Source organism: Synchiropus splendidus, chromosome 8 (assembly GCF_027744825.2).
Source record: "Synchiropus splendidus isolate RoL2022-P1 chromosome 8, RoL_Sspl_1.0, whole genome shotgun sequence".
In the NCBI taxonomy this organism is placed as follows: Eukaryota; Metazoa; Chordata; class Actinopteri; order Syngnathiformes; family Callionymidae; genus Synchiropus; species Synchiropus splendidus.
Genome location: NC_071341.1, coordinates 16,028,285 through 16,051,296, shown reverse-complemented (window position 1 = coordinate 16,051,296; position 23,012 = coordinate 16,028,285). Strand labels below are relative to the sequence as shown.

The window sequence follows — 23,012 nt, the reverse complement described above, 5'->3', positions numbered from 1 at the left end:
AGAAAGAGCCCATTATGAGCGCTTGTCTTTTCACTGAGACTCTCCCACTACTGCCAGATAGAGGAGAGAAGGGAGGGGCCGAGGGGGCCGGGTCACCCAGGGGGTCCTCTGCAGAAAGACTTCAGGGGGAGAAAAGGTTTTGATGCTGGCTAGCCTGGAAGGAGTGGATGTTTGGGTTGGAGAGGGGGATGGGCTGTTCAGCCACTCCGAAATCCAGCATTCCTGATTCTTGCAGGGATTTGGAAGTCAGTGGATTAAAGAAAACCCCGGGTGGGGCCAAGTTCCAGGTTCCTGAACAACCTGCTGGAAACTGGCAGGTGGACCAGGTGGCTGGTTCTGAGATGGTTTGGACTCGAGCAGCGAGAGTGATAGGTCTTTGACCGAAGGTTCATCGTGGAGATGGTGTGAGGTTGATCAAGAGCAAGAACATCATCATCTCCACAGATCTCCTAAAAACCTTCTTCACCAGAGATGCTGGAGTGGCAATGAGTGATGGATCTTCATCAGCACTTGAAGTTGCTGGCGTTGAGCAATGAGAAGCACTTGTGCACCGTGACCTTGACCCTGAATCATCACAGAACGTCTTGAAGAACCTGCTCTGCCATCTCACTTGTCCTGAACACACTTCTTTAACTTGTCCTTAACTGTTATCACGATTATTATCTCCATTATGGTCTCCGTCTAAATAGAGCACACATGCCTGAATGACCAAAAACATTCACTTGATGCAAAGAAGTTTGTCAATACAAAATCAACGCCATCTTTATGCAGCTCTAATCGGCCTTTACTGCCCTCTGCTGGTGAAACTCCATGTCGACAACCAAGTCACACGAATTTGTCAATTTGTCATTCAATAGTATATTGATATTAGTCTATATCTATATATATATATATATATATATATATATATATATATATATATATATATATATATATATATATATATATATATATATATATATTTTTTTTTTTTTTTTTTTTTTTTTTAAACTTTACTTTTTTACTGTACTTCTTCTAAGTAAATTTGAAATTTGCTATATTGAAATCTATGAGAACCCAAGCATGAAAGAGAAACAACAAAAACAAAACAATCTCACTTCAGAGGTGCTTAGTTGACTTCTTCGCTGGTTCGATATGGCGTGTTACCGCCCTCCTCAGTCTAAGCGGAGCATTACACGTGAACAGTGGCAAGCGGCGATCAGGAATTCTGGACTTGTTTTTGAAGTTAGTAAACGTGATTTATGTACGTGGCAATATTCCATTGCAGGAGTGACATTTATGAATGACTTACGTCTGGGCAAAGTCCTGATCTTTTGTCGGATCTTACTACAGTAATCTCATTATGAACTTCGGTCCGCGTGTACCACGTGACACTCAACTGCAACACCTGACTTAGTTAGAAAAATATTTTAATTTATTTAAACCAGAGAGGGCTTTGGTGAGTAAGTGAAAGAAAAAAAGAGTGTAATGAAAGCAAAGAGAAGTACTGTATGTCACAAAAATAGCAAATAAAAACCATATAAAAGAAGGAAAATAATAAAAAATATGCGCTATTCACCAATTTAAAGAAAAGACAGTCACACAGTCAAAATACGTCTCATATTAAATTGTAAACACAAAAGAGCTTTGTTTTTAACAGGACTGGAGGTTTTCCCTTCTTTATGTTGATTTAATTTTTATTTATTGATAGATTTTTGTTACTCTGAAGTCCAATTTCACACCCCTTGCTCGAGGAGAGAGCAGAGTTTCCTGGAGGACAGTCTGAAATGTTGATGACTTCACTTGCAGGACTGAGCGAGGAGAGCACTCCTTATGTTGACGTTCCTTATTAAAGAGATAAATGCTCCGACTCTCTGATGAGTCCAGTTTTCCAAAAGAATTTGAGTTCATTTCTAGAGCCGAGGGTCAGTTTGGCGTCCAGACATGAGTTCATTTGGTGCGCAGCTTGGCGCTGAGCTCGTGCTGTGGCGGAACATTTGCGAAGCTGCTGTATTCAGGTACCAGGTCGATGCTGTCCGGGCCGCCCGGGCAGGACACGGTGAAGTGCTGCATTAGTGTCACGATGAAAATGAAAAGCTCCATCCGGGCCAGCGACTCACCCACGCAGGATCTTTTTCCTGTAAGAGAAGATGAAACCCAACTGTTGAAGAAAGACGACACGTGTGTGTCGCCACCTGGTGGAGGCGCTCACCTGCCGCGAAGGGAATGAACGCCGAGCTCTTCTTGAAGCTGCCGTTGGAGAGGAAGTGCTCAGGGTTGAAAGTCTGAGGAGTCTCCCAGTAATTCTCGTCTTTCAGAACCGAGTGGAGCAGAGGGATGATGACGGTGTCCTTGAGGGACAAGAGGTGGTCAGTGAAGAACGTCCATCAACACCGGACTCTCCTTGCATTGGAATACCTTTGGAATCACATATCCTCGGAAGGAGACGTCATGCAGGGTGTAGCGGGGCAGGCTGAGGGGCACGATGTCCAGGAACCGCTGGAATTCGTGGATGACGGCGTCAGTGAAGGGAAGAGACTTCCGGTCCTCCATGTTGGGGGTTCTGTCTCCGATCACTGAGTCAATCTCTTTCTGCACTTTTGCTGGAGACGGAGGACAGTCGGTAACACAATGACATCATCAGATCTCAGGGCGGCCGACTCACCCTGGATGTCCGGGTACTTGAGCATAACACTGAGTCCGTATCTGATGGTGGAGCTGGTGGTCTCAGTTCCAGCCAGAAACAGGTTCATCACCGTGGCCACCAGGTTGTCCTCGTGGAACTCAGTGCTGGGGTTGTCTTTCTCCTGAGGAACAAACAGTTGATGGTGCGTGTGGTTTAGCTATACTTGGTGCATTATGCATTTTTGCCGGTCCCCACAAGATTAAACTTCAAAATAACCAGGTCATTACACTTGGGTTTGAGTGGGACTGTGGGTTTGTGAGGCACATCTGTCACTTGCAGGCTGTTTTGTAAGTGTGTGTGTCTGTTCTTCAGTAACCTGTGCGCGACTCCAACATCGCTGGTCTTGTTTGGACCTGTTTGACAGCAACAGATCAGGGTTAAGTCTGACCTGCTTCATGCGGAGAAGGAAGCAGTCGATGTAGTCTCGGGGGGAGCTGGGGTCCAGCGTCTCTTTGTGCCTCTGGATCTCCTTGTTGACAAACTGTCTGATCTCCAGCATCTTGGCGAACACTTTGTGCTGGTACCCCGGCAGCAGCTCTAACAGCCGGGGGAAGAGGTTGTACGCCTGGAGCGAGAGGCCTGTCAGTCTGCCACCGCGGTGCTGATTCACTGGAGCAGAGAGCACGGCTCACCTGAGCGAGCGGACTGCTCCCGAACTTCACAATTTCGTTGATGGTATTGAGGAGGTTCAGGAATTCTTTGTCGTCGTAATTGAAGCGACGTCCGAACACGAGGCAGCAGATGATGTTGGAGACGGTGCAGCCCAGCAGGAAGGTGGGGTTGAAGACGGCGCCTAGAGAATGAATGAAACAAAGATGTGACCAGTGAGATAAGAGCGCGCTTATCACAGACAGTACACACAACAAGGACACCAGGCGCAGAGACTCTTGTGTTTTCTGAGGACAGAAGTGAGCGCTGGAAAATGTTACTGAAGCTCAAAAAGCCCCGCTGAAGTCTCAACAGGTTTTGTCAGTCAAACAACTTTATTTAAAGAACAGAATCCATCTTCATACCAGACGCAGCCCTGTTGATGTGAAGAAAACAGTCATTTTCTCTGCCTCATCTTCCAAACAAATACAGGGTCTAAAGTGCAGGGTTCAAGTTGTCTTTGTGTTCATTTTTATTGTAATCGTCTGTGGTTTATATTTTTTATTCCTGTCCAGTATGATCATTTAATTTTCATTTTAATTCTGAGAAATATGTAGGCAACATAAGCAGAACACAAAGTGGAATGCGTGACCTCGGGTCATGTTGCTCACCTTTCAGTGAGACGATCCAGTCCCGCAGGTGCTTGCTCTCCTCCTGGGTCCACTCCTCCATCCCCTTCCGGCCCATGCCGAAGTCCCTCAGGGTGGACAGGGTGAAGCGCCGCAGCTGCCTCCAGCGTTCCCCGTTGCTAATCCCCAAACCTGGCGAGAGGAGGGGTTAAGACCTGAGCAGGACATGGGTCACGGGCTGAGGAGCTACCGTAGCCTCGGGTTGCCTTCAGCAGGAAAGGCAGCGGTCCTCTGCCCGTGAAGTCGTCCGTCTGGTCCACCAGCGCCTCCTTCACCGCGTCGTGACCCACCAGAACCACGGCCCGCTGCCAGCCCAGGTACAGCGTCATCACCGGACCGTAGCTCCTGCTCATCTGCAGAAGCGGTACCAGCCGTCAGCCGCAAACCCTGACGCGGACTCGAGCACGCGGTCTCACCTCCATCAGGGTTTTGAAGGGAAACTTCTTGTCCAGCTGAAGCACATTCCCGACGACAGGCAGAGCCCTCGGTCCCGGAGGCAGGCGACTGTCTCTGGCTCGGTCCTTCACGATCCAGATTAGAACCAGGATCAGCCCGGCCAGAACCGCGGTGGTGACGAGCTCCATGCTGCTCAGACTCTGAGCCGCTCCGAGGCGGGGCCCCACCTTTATATAACGCGGGAGTTGACCCCTCACCAGAGCTGGCAGCGCGCCTGCACTCTCACCTGATGCCGCTCCCTCTGGCTCCGGTCCAGCTGAGGCCAAAGGCAGCGGCCCCGCGGGGATCGATGCGTTCAGAAAAGGCGACGTAAAGCTCGGGTTGACTGACATAAGGAAACGCGCTCTCTAGTGTTATCGAACCTGTAGTTATCCAACAGTGACTCGTGATCTCAAGAGAACTTCCTTTTTTGTTACGTCTTTTTATGGAACGTAAACAAACAAAAACAAACTTTAGGTCGCGTCGGTGTATTAAAATATAACAAAACTGAAATATCTGGACCGTTGTTGGCTAGAAAACAAAGGGGAGAAATGGAAAAATAAACCGTGAAAAAAGGAATATTAAAGAGGAACTGGGAATACAGACGTCAGTTTAGAGCCATCGCAACCCCAGTTATTATCTGTAGAGCGCGTACACCGGAGCTATGCAGGCTGGTCAGGTGAACGACTCACACAAAGATAACAGCGTTACGTTGAAAAGAAGCACATTCACCCCCCTTTTTTTGCCTGATCAGCTCAAGCAAATAGCACAAGTAGCTTGAAACACGGTGCCTGAAATGGACTGAAAGGTGACGCTCAGGAGGCCTTGGAAATTTCACTTAAAACATGCAATAAGATAAACCTGGTGAGCCGTTCATACAGTTCGAGTGCAACCAACTGCAGACTTTGCAGTGGACACGCAGGAGACGGAAGACAATTTCTTTTCAAAATAAAAAAAAGAAAGAAATGCACAAAAGCATTATAAAAATAAGAAGCCTGTTGGGCGATACTGTATGGTCCCAAGCTGATATTGGGATCAAACACCTGGACGTTCTTGAGAAACAAAACTTTTTTTAATTAGGAATGTTAAAATAAGTGGAATAGCTCAACAGATCTTCGAGTTTTTTTTTGTTAGTCAATTTATTAAAGCAGACAGGTGCTCGTGAGCAAAATCGCTTGTACTACTGAAGTGCAAAAATAAATTTAAAAAATGAGGAATTTGAAAAGTGAGAATAAGTAGCATAGCTCAAGCAGGTTTTTTTTTTTCTGTGCCTAATGAAAAATGCAAATATTTAGAGCCAGGACGGTGAGTCTAAACATAACCAGAAATGCACAGCACCGTAATGGTTTTAACTTCATAATCGCACCTGAAATTCAACTGCGATCATGAATTCAAACATCAGTGGCCAGCAGGTGGCTGTGGCATGGAGGCGTCCAGGTAGACGTGTCTGCGGTGATGACTAATCGTGTCCCATGATGAACATGGAAGTTCAATTGGAATCAGCGCATATGATGACTGATGCGATCAAAACGAAATAGTGATGGTGAGCAACCAATCTGATAAAACAGCCGCATCTCTCCTCCCTCTCCCACCTCCACAAACCATCTGTCTTCCTTAACTCCCCCTCACATCCCTCTGATAGACTCATTGCAGATCGTGTGCGTCCTCCCACTGACAGACTCAGTATCTTCATCTTCAACTCTCATTTGATTTTCTTCTGTTTCTATCTTCATTTGAATCAGCTCCTGATCAACAGTGATTTGGGAAGCGACCTCAGCGAGGCGTGGCCATCAGCTCGTGCTCAGGAGCCACGTTGGTCATCATGATGTACTCTGGCACCAGGTTGACGCTGTCGGGTCCCCCCGGGCAGGAGAAGGTGAACTTCTGCACCAGCGACACCATGAAGAGGAAGAGCTCCATCCTGGCCAGCGACTCACCCAGGCAGACCCGCCTCCCTGTGAGAGGGAGAGCGGTGAACACAGCCGGCGCACGCCTTACAACTCCAGATGATTCACCAGCAGAGAAGGCCAGGAAGGCTGGGTTTTTCTTGAAGCTGCCGTCAGGGTTCAGGAAGTTATCAGGACTGAAGGACCAGGGAGTCTTCCAGTGCTTCTCCTCTCTCAGCACCGAGTGCAGTAGTGGGATGATGGCTGTATCCTGAGAGGACCACACGCTGCGCATCACAATAAAATAACTAACAATGTCATCACCAATCGTAGAGCTGAGCTGGTAAACGGCAGAAAAATAGAAGTTAACTCAGCTTTAGTGAGGGCCTTCAAAAGTGGCCCCTCAAGTCCACCTCTCTGTCGCAAGTGAATTGAACCCATATTTTGTAATGAAATACCCGATGTCGATCCTACCTTGGGAATGGTGTATCCTCGGAAGGAGATGTCCGTGAGCGAGTGGTGAGGGACGCTGTAGGGAGCAATGTCCAGGCAGCGCTGAACTTCGTGAATGACGGCATCTGAGAAAGGCATCAACTTCCTGTCGGACACGTTGGGAGCTCGGTCTTTCCCGATCACTCCGTCGATCTCCTTCTGCATCCTCTCTGAATAGGAGGCACCACCATGGTCAGCGCAGCGATTCAGGCGTCATGAAGAAGCCAGACTGACCTTGAACCTCGGGGTACTTCATCAGAACTCCCAGGGCGTACCGTATGGTTGAGCTGGTGGTTTCGGTTCCGGCCAGAAACAGAGCCAGCAGCATCCCAATCAAGTTTTGGTGATGGAACTCGCTGGTGTGGTCGTCCTTGTCCTGAATGACGTGAAGATGTCAGAGACCACAGCTGACTCGGGGTGAGTCAAAGAACAAGTTGAAACTGAGTCAAACACCACCATCAGCATGGTCAAACTTCTTACACGTCAAGCACATAGCTTTACTGTGCTGACAGCCTTTATCACAGAGAGACTTGGAGACCATCAACCCCCAAATCTTCATCACTGGCAGGAGAAGCACATTGCGAAGGTTGGAGAGAGTTGATTCTGTCAGTAGGGAAGAGCAATGTTGAGGTGTTTTGAGCTGGGCTGGCTAGGACTGAGCAGCCTGGTGGTCTCTCTCTGTCACTGACAGTCACAGCTGGTTTGGAGTGAAACAACTAGCCTTCTAACTCCACTAAAATTGTTCTCCGGCTTTGAGCATCATAAACATAACTCCCACTGCATTGCGCTCTCTATCTGGATCTGCCTCTGTAAATTCATTGGTGCAGCTATGAGCAGTGCAACTCTTGTCTTCTGCTTTCAGGGAGCGTTGGAATTCTTTTCATGACACCATCCGATCAGGAGTTAATGGTCTGACAAGCCCGCATAACTCTTGAAGTCTGACGCAGGCAGAAGCACAATGCAGCAGTTCTCTTCTTTCTGAGACAATTCAGTTTGAACCACCTACATGTGAACACCATGCGGGAGAGTTAGTCATTCACAATGTGGGCCAAAAATAATCGGATGGCGAGCCAGGTTCGGCCCTCAATTAGTTACCCTTCAACAGAAGTCACTAATCCCTATCTGACTTCTTATCACCGAGCTACGAATGAAGCTACCTGCTCGATCTGGATCAGAAAGGAGTCGATGTAGTCCCTCGGTGAGTTCGGATCCAAAGTCTCAGCGTGCTTCGTGACCTCTGATCGCACAAAGGTTTGAAACTCACTTATGAGAGCAAAAAGATTCCGGAGGCGTCCAGAGATGAAGCCCATCACAGTGGGGAACAAGTTGTAGATCTGAAGTGAGAGAGAAGATCAGAGTCCAGTGACATTCACCGGCGCACAGTCTCGCCCACCTGGCCCAGTGGGCTGCTGCTGATCTCCATGATCTCATTCAAGATGTGAAAGAGTCGCAGGAATTGTTTGTCGCCGTGATCGAAGCGGCGCCCAAAAACAAGGCAACAGATGACGTTGGCCACCGAGCACCCCACAATGGCCTTGGGGTTGAAGACGGAGCCTGGAAGAGGAGAAGAAATATGACCATTCCTCCATCAGTCAGGAGCTGCAGCTCCTCACCTCATGCTGATAAACCTTCTAAAATGGACAGAAGGACAAGCAAACCTTTGAAGGAGTCCATCTTGTTGCACAAATGTCTGGCTTCGTTCTGAATCCACTCCTCCATACCCTTGCGTCCCATCCCGAAGTCTCTCAGGGTGGACAAAGTAAAGCGTCTGAGCTGGCGAGTGCGCTCACCATTGCTGAGGAATACACCTGCAGAAGACAGACGGTGACAGGATCACCAAGGTGACGCGAGGAGACAAAGCCTTACCGTAGCCGTTGGTTAATTTATTCAGAAGCTGCCGGTTTCCTCTTCCTGCGAAGTCCTCTGCCTGTTCCACCAGAGCTTCCTTTACTGCGTCATAGCCCACCAGAACCACGACCCGTTGCAGGCCCATGTGCACCGTGAACACGGGACCGTAGGTCTTACTGAGCTGGAACAATAAGAAACAGACTCACTGAGCAGCTTGGTGGACTCTTGTGTTGTGGTCTCACCTCCAGAAAGGTTTTAAAAGGAGCCTTGCGGTCGAGCTGAAGCAGGTTCCCGAGAAGAGGAAGTCCAGTGGGCCCAGGAGGACGCTTAGACTTATGCCTGATGTTTCCACTAAACCACCAGATCAGAACCAGGATCAGCCCTGCCACGACCACTGAGAAAACCATTGTCCCCGTCTTCTCCTCTGCTCAGAGCAGCTCCTCGGCAAGTTTATATTTGAGAGGAGTTAAACACTCACTAGAGACAAACCCCAAATGATGAAACCCACAGGATGGCACACGCCCAGCACTGAGGAACTGGAAAACAGCAAAATGACTGAGCCTTTACTCGCCCCTCCCACCATGGGTCCTCCACCTTCATCACCCTCTATTCCAGTGATTCGGGCCGGGGCCCATGGTTGGGCCGCGACTGCCTCCTAGAGGGCCAGTTTTTTTGTTTTACACCTTTGGGCCCGTGACGGCGGCGAGACGCTCATTTTTAATACATTACCCACATATGGTGGCAGTTGTGTGTCACTGAATTGTCTTGACAGCTGCAAATCTGTGATAGTTAACAACTATGGAGAAGTTCTTGAAAAGAAAAAAATGATCAAGAAAGTGATGCTTCCCCCAACAGTAAAACATGTTCATGAAAGCACCTGTTGAAGCAGTTTTGAAAAGTAATTGGAACATTTTATGGCGATACTTTGATTAAGCTTAACTTGTAAGCTAAATATTTTTTTTATTATATGATGTTTAATAATGGTTTTATTATATTTATTTTATTCAGAATTGTTTTTCACCTTGTCCAATTTTCTCAACAGTCTGCGTCAAGTGTATTTTTTTCCTTTTTTTAGTAAATTTGATGAATATGACTTGCGTCTGGTTCTGCTGCTGGTTGGACTCGATATCCTTGCAGTGATCACATGGTTTCATGTCAAGGTTTTGCTTTGTTTACGTGCAAGTTGAATAAAGATAGTTGTAGATCACAAATGAAATCAAGAGTAATGAATCAGTTCTATTGACTGGGCCCCAGGCCCATTTGTTCTGGGGAAGGTGGGCCCTGAGATCAAAAAGGTGAAGAACCCCTGCTCTAGTCTTCATGTCCTCTCTCATCATGAACCACATCCTCTTCTCCAACAGATTCTCCCCTCTCCACGAGCTCAAACCATCTAGCCTCCCTAGTTTTATCTGCCCTGCCTGCACTCTCTTCTTCACCTCACTACCTTCACTGTGTTCACCACTGCTCCCTGCATCATGGAGAAGCAATTGTTCATCACTAAAAACTTTGGTTGACGGTAAAAACAATGCAACTACCCCAGTTGAACCTCCTATCTTTGCAGGTCAGAACCACAGCCTAAGTCTTGGGCAGACTTGAAGAGATCCAGCATGACTCTCTGCATCTCAGCAAGAGCTCTTGCATCAGTTTTACTTTGTGATGTTGAGTCGGATTTAAGATTTTCAGGCAGATTAACGCCACTAATCCTCCTCCAGATCCAGATTTCAGGCTCGGGGTCGTTTCATCCGTGGGGGGGGGAAGCTGGGTTCACTGACCATCAGGGAGTGCCTCTTTTCATTTGGAAGGAAGGGACCGGCGGATGCCACCCTTCACTCTCAGTCACATTGTTGGACCGACACTTGTTGTTGTAAAAGAAAAAAAAATCACAGAAAGAGTTGAACACTTTTTTATTTACAAAACTACATCCATTCATCACATTTCGTAGACCAGGGGTCTCACGCCGGTCCTCACAGGGCCGCAGTGGGTCCAGGTTTCTGCTCCAACCAAGCAAGAGCACATAGCTCACATTAAATAACAAGGTGTGAATCAAGTGTGTCTCTTAAGCGGTTGGTACAAAAATGTGGATTCACTGTGCCCGTGGTGGATGGGTTTCAGACCCCTGAATTATGCTCAACTGGACCACGTGTCGGTGTTGTTAGAAGACTGGACAATGGAGTGACACATGGGGAGAAGAGCCAAACAAAGGGTTATTCAAGTGTCACTGTCAGACTGAAGTTTGGGATTCTATGGGTCCAGCACCGTCGGATCCAGAACTTCAACCCCTCCACCCCAGCGACTGAACGACAAAATCATAAAAGTAATAAGTAGTCACTGTTCACTGTACTTACTCAAATCCGAGGTGTGTTCTCTCCTCTGAGTGCCACAGAACACATGACTCCACAGGGAAACAAGCCAACACACAGCCGCCACTTCCTGCTTGGACAATAACGAAAAATCAGGATGGTGGAGTGAGCGATGAGGTTGAGAGGAAAACTGAAGAACCATTTTGGGACTAAAACGCAAACCCTCCACAGTCAAACGCATCAAAGTCAGAATCGCCTTCGAAGTCGAAGCTGCTGAATTGTGGGGAGTCCGTGTCCTGGCTGCAGGCGTGAAAGGAGCCGGCGGAGGACAGGTCCGACAGCCCGCCGTTGGTGTGGGGGATCTCTGGCGCTCTGGTGGCGAGCGGCGAGGACGGCGAGCAGGAGTTGAGGTACCCCAGAGCAGAGGAGGCTGCCGCCCCTCCCATCAGCAGACACACGGCCCTCACCGCCCGAGCGTCGCTGCTGTTGCCGTGCCGGAGGCAGTCGGACACACGGTGAGGGGGTGCCATGGAGACGCTGCGAAGGGGGCCGCGGGGCGAGCCGCCTGGGGGCACACGTGCAGCCGCATTACTTCATCTTTCTCCCACAGCTGAGGTGGATGACCAGTCACAAATGAAGTCCATAATCACATTTAACTGTGAAACCTGATTCACTCTGAGGTAGAAGACATGTTTTATGTTTTTATAAACGTTACCAAACACGAACAGTAACGTCCACGTTAGAAAGATTCAAAATTTGAGGATTGAGCTTTGCAGTTTACTTATGGACTGAGACACACATTTTCACTTCAATAAAGTCATTTATTGCACTCAAGGTGATTCCATCCTAGAAATAGTGCCATATTTCGGCATCTGGGGAGCAAGTGAGCGAAGACACTACTTCAAAGAATCAAGGTGAAAATCTTTGTGATGAATTTAGGAACCTATTTCTCAATGGGTTAAAGAGATTTGAGGTTCAAAGTTGAGAACTACTCTTTTAGTATATATGAGAAATGACTCCATATATTAGGTCACATGGGTTCTGATTGGTCACATGGTCATTCACTCTTGAACCCACCTTGATTCTGGCGTCTGTCTCTCAGAGAACCTCCTCGCTCCGTGACCTGAGGCGGTGGTGGGGTGCCCTCGCTGACCTTGGGTGACCCCGGTTCTTTATCGCTGGAGGAGTCCGGCAGTGGCTCTCGGTCTGTGATGCAGGGCGTGAGGCTGCGCTGCCTCTGCAGGGTCATAGGCGACATGACACCCTGGACCAAAAGAAGAAAATGCATTTCTCAACTGTTGAATCTTCCGGACACTTTGCTGATCACACTGGAGGAGATGATGATTCAGTCATGACGATGAAGTTAAAGACTGGAATCTTTCCAGTGATCTATGATGATGACGATCAGAACATCTCCTGCCTCCATGAACTGTGAAGCTCTGGCTGCACTGTCAGACTTGTCCAGTAACTTCACGATTGCCTCCTCTAGTTGAAGGCTTTCACCTGTGACCTTGAACTCAGTTCTGTGCCCGTCTCAGATGTGCAACAAGAAAAAGACAGCACTCTCCTGGGTCCTAAGTTTGACCATTCAGTCTGAGGAAAACAAGCAGAACCCACACGTGATGAAACAGCGTCAAGAGTTTTCAGCAGGAAGAGACTGACAGGACGTCACACTCAAGAGTTTGTAGTTGTAAGTTGTGCAGACTGCCAGGTTCTTCACATTCACATCAAAGACTCATGCAACAGTTTAACAGGAGAGTAGCTCACAATTCTGAGACACGAAACCAACAGTTCTGTTTCAGTGATCAATATGCCTGATGACCGCCTCTTGCCCTGAGTAGCTGGGACAGACATTCATCTGAGACAATCTTTTTAAACCAAATTACCCACTAACCTAAACACGTTTCAGTACACTACACTCTTTCAAACGCAGTAAACTTTGTTTGTTATCAGTATTTTTAAACGCTGTAATCAAAACGTGCAGAACTTTTTAACGTCTCAACTAAAAAAATAAACCAAACGCCTCCATTGTCACACACAAACTGCTCTTGAATAAAACTGGAGCGTGCATGCTACCTTCATTGCTCTCCTTTTATTACATTTTCACTAATAAACCACAGAAAACTCTGGAAAATGTAGCGGACATATTTGTGAATTGAGGTCTGAAAGTTGTTAATAAGTCTGTTATTGTTAGTGATTTGATCTGCCTGAGCACAGAACTTCCTCAATGCCTTTAATTTGTTTTTGTTTGCCAATATCAAACCCATTTTTAATTTTCTTTATGTTCCATACAATCCATGACCAGTGGTGAAACTGTGGTGATTTCCCTCTACATGTCCTCAGTACGACAGCAGGTGGTTGTAGGTTGCTGACTCACCTCTCTGACTTTCCTGATCAGCTTCAGCCACAGACTGCAAACAAAAACAGGCCGTTAAAATGGGACCAAATCAGTGTGTGTGTGTGTCAGTGGGAAAGAAGTGTGTCGCTGACATGAGCGGCAGGGGGTGAAGGTTCAACTGCAGGAGGTTGTGAGCTGCAGGGGCCACGAGGTGATGCAACAACAAGTGTGTTTTGGTCGTAGGAAACTCACAGAACATTAACAGAATTAAAGCAGTAAATCATAACAAAGGTCACATGGTTTCATCATTAACTCACTTGAATTTATACGGTATCACAGTGAAATATTTACAGCTGTTAATAGCAACAAGGTGAAGAACTGGTCGCTGTTATCTGCCGAAAATAACGTACTGTAGGTGGAGGTCTGCACACGACTTCATCACACAAGTCATAGACATCAGCTCACAGAGCAAGTCGTCTGCAATAGTATTACAGTCATTATTTAAATATGTATCAATAATATTTTTTTGTCATTGTTGTTACTATTATTGTTGTCATATTCACTCATGTATTGAAATACGATTATTTTTAAAACAGTCATGGACACTTATGTTATTATTATTGAATTGAAGTAACTTACTTATTATTGTTTGTTATTCTACTTTATTTTCAATGAGGAAAAAAAAAAACAGTCCAGGTGTTGCCATGTCAAACTAGAAACTCATTTAGACGTGGAGAACTTGAAAGCTCTCCTATCACACAGAACTGACTTGCAGTCGTCGGGGCTGTCGGTCAGCAGCAGCAGGTACTTGTTCTGGGGCAGGATGAGGGCGAAGCAGCAGTCCCTGCGGCCCCCTGCAGGCAGCTTGGGCAGGTCCAGGATCTCCCTCCCCTCTGCGATCGCTTCACAGCTGCTGTGCAGTGCTATGATCAGGTCCGGAGGAGAATCAGCGTCTCTGCAGACCAGCAGGCTTCCCTCCATGGACAGGACCAGGTACCGCTCCTTCCACTGTTTGAACATGAAGCCCCCTGCAGGATCGACGCTGTCATTACAGAGGCGAACGAAAAATAGCACGAGCAAAACGGCCCCGCCATTGTTGGATCACAAACATTTCCATTAAACAAGCATAAATGATCAACCATAAATATTGCAAGACATTTTTTCAGTGGTGCATATCTAGAAAACTAGGGGTAAAACACTGTTATGTAAAGGCACTTAAGACTTACTTTTGAGTGACAAAAACCCAGTTTAATGACAAAAAAAGGAATGAATGTAGCACTGGAAAATACGGGACTGATGAAAAAATGTTTCAAAATTTACCTTGATGTCTGTAATGTAAATATTTCCTCAAAGCAATGTTTAATTTTATATTATAATAACGTTTGACTTGGTCTATAACAGCATTGTGTTTCTTTATAACTGTTTCTCTAACTAATAATTTTTGATATACCTTATTTTATCTTTTTTACCAACAGCACATTGTTTTCATATTTGTTTGTTTTTAAATTCCTTTTTTTTTCCACTGCCATTTTTAATCAATAACTTATTTTACACCCCAAAAATATAGGTTCCATTGCTTTGACTTTTTTTGGGGCATTAATAATTTTCAGTTTTACACATCTCCATTGCAATATTCATAAATTCATCCCAGATGTAATATTTGCTTTTACATTAAAATGATAGGGAATCCTCATGTGATTCCTTCCCGACTAAAGTGACTTCCTTCTTTTATTTCACTGTATATTAATAATTGTATTTTATTAACCATTTTTTCAACCATTTTGTGATGAGTCAACACCTGATTTCTGTGAGATAATTGGTGGACAAAAACAATTACACAACACGGTGACCACTTCCCGTCCTGTGTGCAGATTAGGATTACGTCTCACTGAGTCTGATTGCTAACAATCCCACGACCAGGGTCAAAGTGTGACGGCTGAGAGCGTGTTTGACCATCGGGCCGGGCGCAACTGAGCTGCACACTCTGATCCTGAAAGATGACCCTGTTCTGTGTTTGTTGTTGCCTGTAGCCTCTTCAGTGTAGAATTATGTCCACTGCTGGATTAAACTCAGTTTTCAGGACGGACCGACACACACAACACACACATACACTCATACACAACACAATGGCCCAATTCTCCACTCATAGGATTAAAAGTGAAATTAGGATTTTATTTTGGGGTTAAGGAGCTACAAACAGACTCAGTGAAGTTTAGATCTGGTTGATGGTGATGCGATGGATGTAGAGATGGGACAGCAGAACAGTTGCTGTTCAAAAGCCAGTCAGATGGATGGATGAAGGACTGACAGATATAGGTATGGGTGAGTGAATGGATTATGGATTGAAGGCGGATGGATAAAACTCTGGATGGTGGTGGTTAATAAATGGACGGATGAATGAATGTTAGACCAGAGCACCTAGTCTGGAATGAAAGGGTGATTGGACAGACATGGATGGATGAACAAGTGATCATGAGAAGAATGTACGGATACATCTATAAAAAAAAACAAACCTGGTCCTCGATACGAGATGAATGGATGAATGAAAGGTAGATGATGGTGCAGGGTCATGTATCAAAAAGTTGTGATTGAAGGTTTCTGTGAGACTTTCAAACCTGTGGTCGGATGGAAGGTTGGACAAGTGAACGGATGAATGTCCGGGGATGGATGAACAGGTGAATGCATGAATGGAAGGTCACGGGAGTGGAGGACTTCCTACCATATTTCTTCAGGTATCCTCGATGAACTCCGACGGTGCTCATGTCTGTGTTCATGAACGCAGCAGCTGATGATGATGATGATGATGATGACGATGATGCGAGACGCCGAGCATCTGAGCTGGGAAATTATGAGGCAGACAGACAGAGAGAGAGAGAGAAAGAGAGAGAGAGAGTGTAATCCTCACTAACTGGGCCGCCCCGGCTGCACTCTACTGTCTCTCCCCGGTGACGGTAAATCCAGCGCCGCTGCTCACACTTGGGAGAGACAATGGAAGAGACCTGCGGCCGGTGCTTCCTTCCGCTGCCGCAGATTAACATGCAGAGATTATCATCGGTATTCTTACACATCTGGACACTCTAATCGCTTCAGACTCAAGTCACCTGTCGCGCTGACTCGTGACGGTGACGTAACGGCAGCTAGAAGGTCGCGACCTTGTGGATCAAACAATCATCTGAGCGGAACAGATTAACACCTGAGGAACCCACTAATGACCCCCAGTGTCAGGCATTCACTCACTCTCTGATCCATCAGAACTGACTCCCTCTGCACAAAGAGATTCTCCGGCGCATCCCAGAGCTCCAGGTCCAGCAAGAGGGAGGGAGGCTTGTTTACAGACTGAAGTGAAATAAATGCATTTCAAAATGTAATAATCCACTATATGCAGAGTGGTGACTTTGAACATATTCTATTAGTTAGTAACTGCTCACTCTGCTGCCATTTATAGATTTATAGAGAACATTCACCTTTGTGTCGATGAGAAGATTCAGGCAAAAGGTTGAGCACAAACACACAGTTACACAATCATCGACAGTCGCCTGAAAACACCTCACAGCACTCACACATACTGCGGAGCTCCTCTTCTCTCTGGGCCATGGAACTCTCTGCGGGACTGTTTCTGGGGCTTCTGTTCCTGATCCTGCTGTGGCTCTTCACCCTGAAGACCCGCAGGACTCTCAACCTGCCCCCCGGACCCGCCGGACTCCCTCTGATCGGAAACCTGCTGCAGCTGGACAAGAACGCTCCTTTCAAAAGTTTGGTTCAGGTCAGAGCTTCTTCTCAGAACTTCGTCAACGCATGTCCAGAAGCAAGTTTGCTTCGGTTAAAATTGATTTTCAGATTAAATTCCTTTTGAATTTTTGAATGCAAGGAGGTTTTCTCAAGACATTTAAGTAAAGAATACAAAAGAATGCAACAATAATACAAACATGTAATGTCAAAACTAGATTAAAAAATAGGATTTTTCAAAGGAAACAAAACAACAAATAAGAATGTTAGAAAATAAGGCAAGAAAAGCAAAAATAAATATGAGGCACTTCACAAACCAGCTATATTTTTTTTAGACTAAAAGAATAAATAAATAAATATGTACTTAAATACTATTAAATTATAAATCAAAACTATCAATTCTTTTCTGTTGCGCCCCATTATCATATACCTATAAAATTATTATAATTACACCGCATAACATTGTATCCTTGTTAACATTAAAGAAAAGAAAAAAGAAAGTAATATAGATCAACTTCCAATAAAGAAGAACTTCATCAACATTGTTTTTGTCTGTAACAGAAAAGACTTAGATTGGATCAATTTGCCTGAAATTCAAAAAAAGAAAAAAATCATTCTAGTACGGCAAAAAAGTATTTTCGGAGGTCATATACGCCCCCCTCCAAATAAATACTAATACTACTGCTGATATCAAATACACACTAAAACTAAAACATTGTTGATGGTTTTTTTTCAGAAGGGAAACAAAAAATGCGGGTTTTTTGAGCGTCACAACAAACATAGCTACCCATTAAAATGTTTCTTGAATTCAAATTTGCCTCGCACCAGTGGACATGTAGGTCCCAATTTGGACAATATCTGGATTTCAACAAGCATCGATCTCATCCCGGGTCTGCCCCGTGGCTCCCGCCCTGACAGGACGCCTGACTGCACCTCATCACAGTGGACACCTACAGCCTTCCACTCATTTGCCACTTGTTTCCCACCAGCTGAGTAAAACCTACGGACCGGTGGTGACCGTGTACCTGGGTCCTCAGAGGGTTGTGTTTCTGATGGGCTACGACGCTGTGAAGGAGGCCCTGGTGGACCAGGCGGAGGACTTCACTGGCCGGGCTCCATTTCCTTTCTTGATGAAAGTTACAAAAGGATATGGTAACTGAATCTAACATTGACTTCCTAACCCTCTACAACAATCTTAATGCTCTCACCTCCGTCTGGGATGGATTTTCTGTTTCCTCATGTGAAGGTTTGGGGATCAGCAATGGGGAACGCTGGCGGCAGCTGCGGCGCTTCACCCTTTCGACTCTCCGAGACTTTGGAATGGGACGGAAGGGAATGGAGGCTTGGATCCAGGAGGAGAGCAGACACCTGGTGGCCAGGATTAAAAATACACAAAGTGAGCGACTTCATCCCCAAACTACTGTTGGTTTTTGTTTTTCAATACAACATTATGATCTTCCGTCAGGTGGTCACAATATAATGGCTACCTGGCAAGTATGTAGCTGCAGATTCTGCTTTAATCCCCTGCAGCATCACCCTTTGAACCCACCTACTTCCTGAGCTGCTCTGTGTCCAACGTGATCTGCTGCCTGGTGTTCGGTCAACGCTTCGAGTACGAGGACGAGCACTTCCTGCACCTGCTGAAGATCATCTCAGAGGCCCTGAGGTTCGGGAGCACCCCCAGAGGACAGGTGAGGGTCCCACCCTCCATGTAACTGTCTTGTCCTGTAACCAGGCTCCTCTCTCCTCCACAGTTGTACAACGTCTTCCCTCGGCTGATGGAGATCCTCCCGGGTTATCATCACACCGTCTTCAACCTGATTCAGGAGCTCAGGGGTTTCGTCATGACCAAGATCCAGGAGCACCAGGACTCCCTGGACCCGGCTTCGCCCCGGGACTACATTGATCGCTTCCTCACTAGACTCCACCAGGTGGGTGGGAACTGAGGTTTCTTCCTGTTCCTCTGAGGACCCTCATGAATGACCTGCTGCCAACCTCTGCATGCTTCTGCTTTGATCGTGCTCCATCATCTAGAGATGTTCTTCTGAATAGACTCTGACCTCTGTGATCATACAGGAGAAGCAGGACCCCTCCTCAGAGTTCCACCACGAGAACCTGGTGGGGACGGTCTTCAATCTGTTCCTGGCTGGAACAGAAACCACCAGCTCCACCATCAGATACGCCCTCAACGTCCTCATCAAGTACCCCAAAATACAAGGTGAGTCAGCAGCTGAGTCATGTTTGTCAGGTTGTGACTCTGCATCAACCTGCAGAGGAGATGCAGCAGGAGATCGACTCGGTGGTGGGGCGACAGCGCTCTCCCTTCATGGAAGACAGGAAGTCGCTCCCGTTCACCGACGCCGTCATCCACGAGATCCAGAGGATGATGGACATTGTTCCGTTCGGGCTTCCTCACTACGCCCTCAAAGACATTTCCTTCAGAGGCTTCAACATTCCCAAGGTTCGTTCCTGGCATCATTCATGGAGAACAAACGTGAGCAACCAGCTGGTGTCTCTTCAGGGCACCTTCATTTTTGCACTGTTGCACTCAGTGCTGAAGAGTGAGAAGAGTTGGGAGTCACCGCTTGACTTTAACCCTCAACACTTCCTGGATCAGAACGGAAACTTCAAGAAGAATCCAGCCTTCCTGCCTTTTTCTGCTGGTAAGCCGACTCATCTGAACGAAATAAACATGATACCTGAACAACTCAATTCAATGTTGGAAGTCATAAAATTACCCTTATTCCACTTTTAATATTTTTTTTAATCAGTAGGTAGTTTTGACTCCGAGGTTCTGACCAACCAGTTTTTTAAATACGTTTTCAGTTGATAATTTCATATTCATCATCACTTTTAATACAATTCCCCATGGTTTTACTTTGAGTTCCAGAATTCGCTCTTTTCTTCAGCATCGCTAGCCATGCTACCCTCATATTAAATTGTGTCTCTGAATCAACAACGCTACCTGAGACTTTCATTCTACTTCACTTACGAGTAAAGCTGCACTTGTTTAATGAACTTGTGAAGCCATCAAACTGCCACTGTAGAAACCCACCAACAACGTCAGGTGACAGAAGCCGTGACGCTGATTGGCTCTCTCGCAGGTAAGCGGGCGTGCGTGGGAGAGTCGCTGGCCAGGATGGAGCTCTTCCTCTTCATGGTGTCGCTGCTGCAGAGCTTCACCTTCTCCTGCCCGGGGGGACCCGACAGCGTGGACCTGAACCCCGAGTACAGCAGCTTCGCCAACCTGCCGCGCAGGAACCAGATCATAGCCACGCCCCGTTGTTGATGACGTAACGCCGACGTCAGCGCGTGCAGAAATAATATCAGAATCAGAATTTAATTTATTGCCATGGTCAGTGGGGAGCCCACCAAAAAAGTGAAAGTGTTTTGGAATGAAGTGCTGACAGAAAAAAAGTAGAATAAAATAAACAACAAAGGCTGTTCACGAATTCAACAGTCTGAGAGCCTTTATTTTTTTTTTTTTCAATCACATTTAATATAAAGATATTGGATAATCCAGGAGCATGTAGTTTATTCTTAGAACTAATGATCATTTGAGGAAAACTTTCACCTTTGTGTTGACGAAATAACTTAGGCGAAGGGTTGAACTTAAACACGCGCAGTTACACACCGTACTACCGACAGCGAGACGCTTCTTCCTGAGCTCGCCGTACTCCAGACCTCCCCATCTGTCCCGAATCCGGATCATGGAACTCTCCTCCGGACTGGTTCCGGGGCTTCTGTTCCTGATCCTGCTGTGGCTTTACAAACTAAAGAGCCGCAGGACCCCCGGCGCTCCCTCTGATCGGAAACCTGCTGCCGCTGGACAGGAAGACTCTTTTCAAGACTTTCGTTCGGGTCAGAGCTTCTTCTGGTCGTGCGCTCTGATCATCCGGAACTTTCCTGCCAAGTGTCGGGACATCAATGTTATTAAACCTGGAGTTAAATCTGGTATTACTTTTCTTAAAGAACACCTTTTAGAACACTGTATTATGTAAACGGATTAAACATATACATGTGTCGAATAAAGATAAACAATCTACTAATTTCTTCACAGGTTTTAAATTTGTACTGCTTTGTGTGCGTAAAAACCATCGTCACATAACACTAAACATTCGGCATCGCTTCCGTTATTATCAGCAGCAAACGATGGTCCATAACAAAATGAAAAAAATGCTCCTCGGAGAATAACGGATGACGCGCTCAACAGAGTAGTATCAAATTCAACATTTGAGACTTTCGAACCCTGGCGGCGACCTGAATACTGACAAGACTGACAAGAAGCGCCAAACATCGGAGGCACTCTGCCTCCAACATCACTTTTAACCCCGAAATCCAACTGTCAGAAGACCGTCTGTGGCGTCATGACCACAACAACGCAAGAGCGCATGCTCGTCAGTGCCTCTTCTTCATTGCTTGTGAGTGCGATACAGCGCCGCTTGCAGTACTGGCCTCTGTATTACAACACGTCGTTTTCAACTTGTACATATCATCATTTTACCACAGCTTAGTCCTGGTCCGTGTTCCAAAAAGTGCTGGAGCTTATCCTGGCAGCCATTGGGTGAGAGGTGGGAATACACCCTGGACAGGTCGCCAGTCCATCACAGGGCACACACAGACACACACCATTCACACACACACGGACACCAAGGGACAATTTTAGAGTGTCCGTTAACCTAGTGAGCATGTCTTTGGGCTGTGGGAGGAAACCGGAGAACCCGGAGAAAACCCACACGCACACTGGGAGAATATGCAAACTCTGTGCAGAAAGGTGGTCCGACTCGGGCATCGAACGGCACTTGTCTGAAAGGTAAATTTGAAGGATTTGGCAGGTAAAATAAAATAAAATATTAGTTTAAAAAGAAAAATGAAATGAATGTGAGGGACTTTACAAATTAACATAAAAGGCATCTAATTTTAAAGTGGTGTAAATGAAAAATAATGAAATACATAAATGATAAAACAATTTCACTAACTTTTTCATGTAAATAAATCAATAACAAACACTGATCTACTGTATACTGTAAAAAAAAATCACAACAGAAACCATGACTATTTAGTCATATTTCGATCAATCTAACCCGTCGGCTGAGTCAAACATACAGACCTTCTTCTGACCTCTGTGATCATACAGGAGAAGCAGGACCCCTCCTCAGAGTCTTCAATCTGTTCCTGGCTGGAACAGAAACCACCAGCTCCACCATCAGATACGCCCTCAACGTCCTCATCAAGTACCCCAAAATACAAGGTGAGTTAGCAGCTGAGTCATGTTTGTCAGGTGGTGACTCATCAACCTGCAGGAGTTCGACTCGGTGGTGGGGCGACAGCGCTCTCCCTCCATGGAGGACAGGAAGTCGCTCCCGTTCACCGACGCCGTCATCCATGAGATCCAGAGGATGATGGACATTGTTCCGTTTGGGCTTCCTCACTACGCCCTCAAAGACATTTCCTTCAGAGGCTTCAACATTCCTAAGGTTCATTCCTGGCATCATTCATGGAGAACAAACGTGAGCAACCAGCTGGTGTCTCTTCAGTGCATCTTCATTTTTGCACTGTTGCACTCAGTGCTGAAAAGCGAAAAGATTTGGGAGTCACCTATGGACTTCAACCCTCAACACTTCCTGGACCACAAGGGAAACTTCAAGAGTAATCCAGCGTTACTGCCGTTTTCTGCTGGTAAATCGACTCTTCCTCAGATGATGAAGATGATGACGAATGAAATATACAGGCACACTTCAACCTCTTAAATTTTTCGTTTTTCCAAATAAGATATAATTGGCCAAACATCATTCTCTTTGCTCGCTATAAAATTATTTTATACATTTGTTGACTGTTGTCTGTTACTTTGCTTTTTAAATGATCCAAATACAGCCTATTTTTTGTTTCATTGCTTATGCAGTACATATTTTCGTCAGTATTCTTGCATTCTTTTGAACACAAAAACTACAAATGTTTCACATTTATTTTGAATAAAACTGTTTAGTTGATCCTGGAATGATGACGAGTTGATTCTGTAGACTCCTGGGCTCGACCCTCACATTG

At 46.1% G+C, this 23,012-nt stretch overlaps 4 protein-coding genes across 7 annotated transcripts; 2 read left to right on the top strand and 2 right to left on the bottom strand.

Moving 5' to 3' along the window:
• Nucleotides 1–1,439: 1,439 nt before the first annotated feature.
• Nucleotides 1,440–9,010, bottom strand: LOC128763446 (uncharacterized). Its single transcript, XM_053872227.1, has 18 exons — nucleotides 8,846–9,010; nucleotides 8,622–8,784; nucleotides 8,414–8,563; nucleotides 8,149–8,309; nucleotides 7,913–8,089; nucleotides 6,990–7,131; nucleotides 6,738–6,925; nucleotides 6,393–6,534; nucleotides 6,156–6,332; nucleotides 4,359–4,654; nucleotides 4,133–4,295; nucleotides 3,925–4,074; nucleotides 3,298–3,458; nucleotides 3,054–3,230; nucleotides 2,645–2,786; nucleotides 2,398–2,582; nucleotides 2,192–2,330; nucleotides 1,440–2,117 (listed from the first exon to the last, which is right to left on the bottom strand). Exons 1-18 carry the CDS (start codon nucleotides 9,008–9,010, stop codon nucleotides 1,930–1,932), a joined length of 3,066 nt encoding a protein of 1,021 aa, XP_053728202.1. The 3' UTR covers nucleotides 1,440–1,929.
• Nucleotides 9,011–10,508: 1,498 nt separating this feature from the next.
• Nucleotides 10,509–16,871, bottom strand: si:ch1073-83n3.2 (uncharacterized). Of its 3 annotated transcripts, XM_053872420.1 has the most exons (6): nucleotides 15,961–16,871; nucleotides 15,755–15,856; nucleotides 14,011–14,269; nucleotides 13,281–13,314; nucleotides 11,981–12,167; nucleotides 10,509–11,468 (listed from the first exon to the last, which is right to left on the bottom strand). In XM_053872420.1, the coding sequence occupies exons 2-6, from the start codon at nucleotides 15,810–15,812 to the stop codon at nucleotides 11,113–11,115; spliced, it is 894 nt and encodes a 297-aa protein (XP_053728395.1). In that variant the 5' UTR covers nucleotides 15,813–15,856; nucleotides 15,961–16,871; the 3' UTR covers nucleotides 10,509–11,112. The 3 variants fall into 3 exon arrangements, with proteins under 3 accessions (XP_053728395.1, XP_053728394.1, XP_053728396.1); XM_053872419.1 differs by having other exon boundaries at nucleotides 15,755–16,871; XM_053872421.1 differs by lacking the exon at nucleotides 15,755–15,856 and having other exon boundaries at nucleotides 15,961–16,459.
• LOC128763536 (cytochrome P450 2F5-like) lies at nucleotides 16,754–20,957 on the top strand. Of its 2 annotated transcripts, XM_053872409.1 has the most exons (9): nucleotides 16,755–17,004; nucleotides 17,957–18,119; nucleotides 18,214–18,363; nucleotides 18,498–18,658; nucleotides 18,722–18,898; nucleotides 19,044–19,185; nucleotides 19,241–19,428; nucleotides 19,489–19,630; nucleotides 20,072–20,954. In XM_053872409.1, the coding sequence occupies exons 1-9, from the start codon at nucleotides 16,834–16,836 to the stop codon at nucleotides 20,254–20,256; spliced, it is 1,479 nt and encodes a 492-aa protein (XP_053728384.1). In that variant the 5' UTR covers nucleotides 16,755–16,833; the 3' UTR covers nucleotides 20,257–20,954. The 2 variants fall into 2 exon arrangements, with proteins under 2 accessions (XP_053728383.1, XP_053728384.1); XM_053872408.1 differs by having other exon boundaries at nucleotides 16,754–17,004; nucleotides 19,241–19,630; nucleotides 20,072–20,957.
• Nucleotides 20,678–22,689, top strand: LOC128763445 (cytochrome P450 2G1-like). Its single transcript, XM_053872226.1, has 5 exons — nucleotides 20,678–20,921; nucleotides 22,105–22,230; nucleotides 22,269–22,444; nucleotides 22,505–22,616; nucleotides 22,667–22,689. Exons 1-5 carry the CDS (start codon nucleotides 20,678–20,680, stop codon nucleotides 22,687–22,689), a joined length of 681 nt encoding a protein of 226 aa, XP_053728201.1.
• The last annotated feature ends 323 nt before the right edge of the window (nucleotides 22,690–23,012 follow it).

What these genes read in the sequence shown, in the direction of transcription:
- LOC128763446 (XM_053872227.1), bottom strand. Translation starts at nt 9,010, where the DNA reads ATGGTTTTCTCAGTGGTCGTGGCAGGGCTGATCCTGGTTCTGATCTGG. An exon ending in CTTTTAAAACCTTTCTGGAG is followed by an intron (nt 8,785 to 8,845) that starts GTGAGACCACAA and finishes TTATTGTTCCAG; the next exon opens with CTCAGTAAGACCTACGGTCC. An exon ending in GAAGTACCCCGAGGTTCAAG is followed by an intron (nt 6,926 to 6,989) that starts GTCAGTCTGGCT and finishes CCTCCTATTCAG; the next exon opens with AGAGGATGCAGAAGGAGATC.
- si:ch1073-83n3.2 (XM_053872419.1), bottom strand. Translation starts at nt 15,812, where the DNA reads ATGACCCTGCACCATCATCTACCTTTCATTCATCCATTCATCTCGTAT. An exon ending in CATCTCGTATCGAGGACCAG is followed by an intron (nt 14,270 to 15,754) that starts GTTTGTTTTTTT and finishes TCGATCCTGCAG; the next exon opens with GGGGCTTCATGTTCAAACAG. An exon ending in GACAGCCCCGACGACTGCAA is followed by an intron (nt 13,315 to 14,010) that starts GTCAGTTCTGTG and finishes TTTTGTTTGCAG; the next exon opens with TCTGTGGCTGAAGCTGATCA.
- LOC128763536 (XM_053872408.1), top strand. Translation starts at nt 16,834, where the DNA reads ATGGAACTCTCTGCGGGACTGTTTCTGGGGCTTCTGTTCCTGATCCTG. An exon ending in CTTTCAAAAGTTTGGTTCAG is followed by an intron (nt 17,005 to 17,956) that starts GTCAGAGCTTCT and finishes GTTTCCCACCAG; the next exon opens with CTGAGTAAAACCTACGGACC. An exon ending in CAGGATTAAAAATACACAAA is followed by an intron (nt 18,364 to 18,497) that starts GTGAGCGACTTC and finishes AATCCCCTGCAG; the next exon opens with CATCACCCTTTGAACCCACC.
- LOC128763445 (XM_053872226.1), top strand. Translation starts at nt 20,678, where the DNA reads ATGGAACTCTCCTCCGGACTGGTTCCGGGGCTTCTGTTCCTGATCCTG. An exon ending in AATACAAGGTGAGTTAGCAG is followed by an intron (nt 22,231 to 22,268) that starts CTGAGTCATGTT and finishes TCATCAACCTGC; the next exon opens with AGGAGTTCGACTCGGTGGTG. An exon ending in CCACAAGGGAAACTTCAAGA is followed by an intron (nt 22,617 to 22,666) that starts GTAATCCAGCGT and finishes ACTCTTCCTCAG; the next exon opens with ATGATGAAGATGATGACGAA.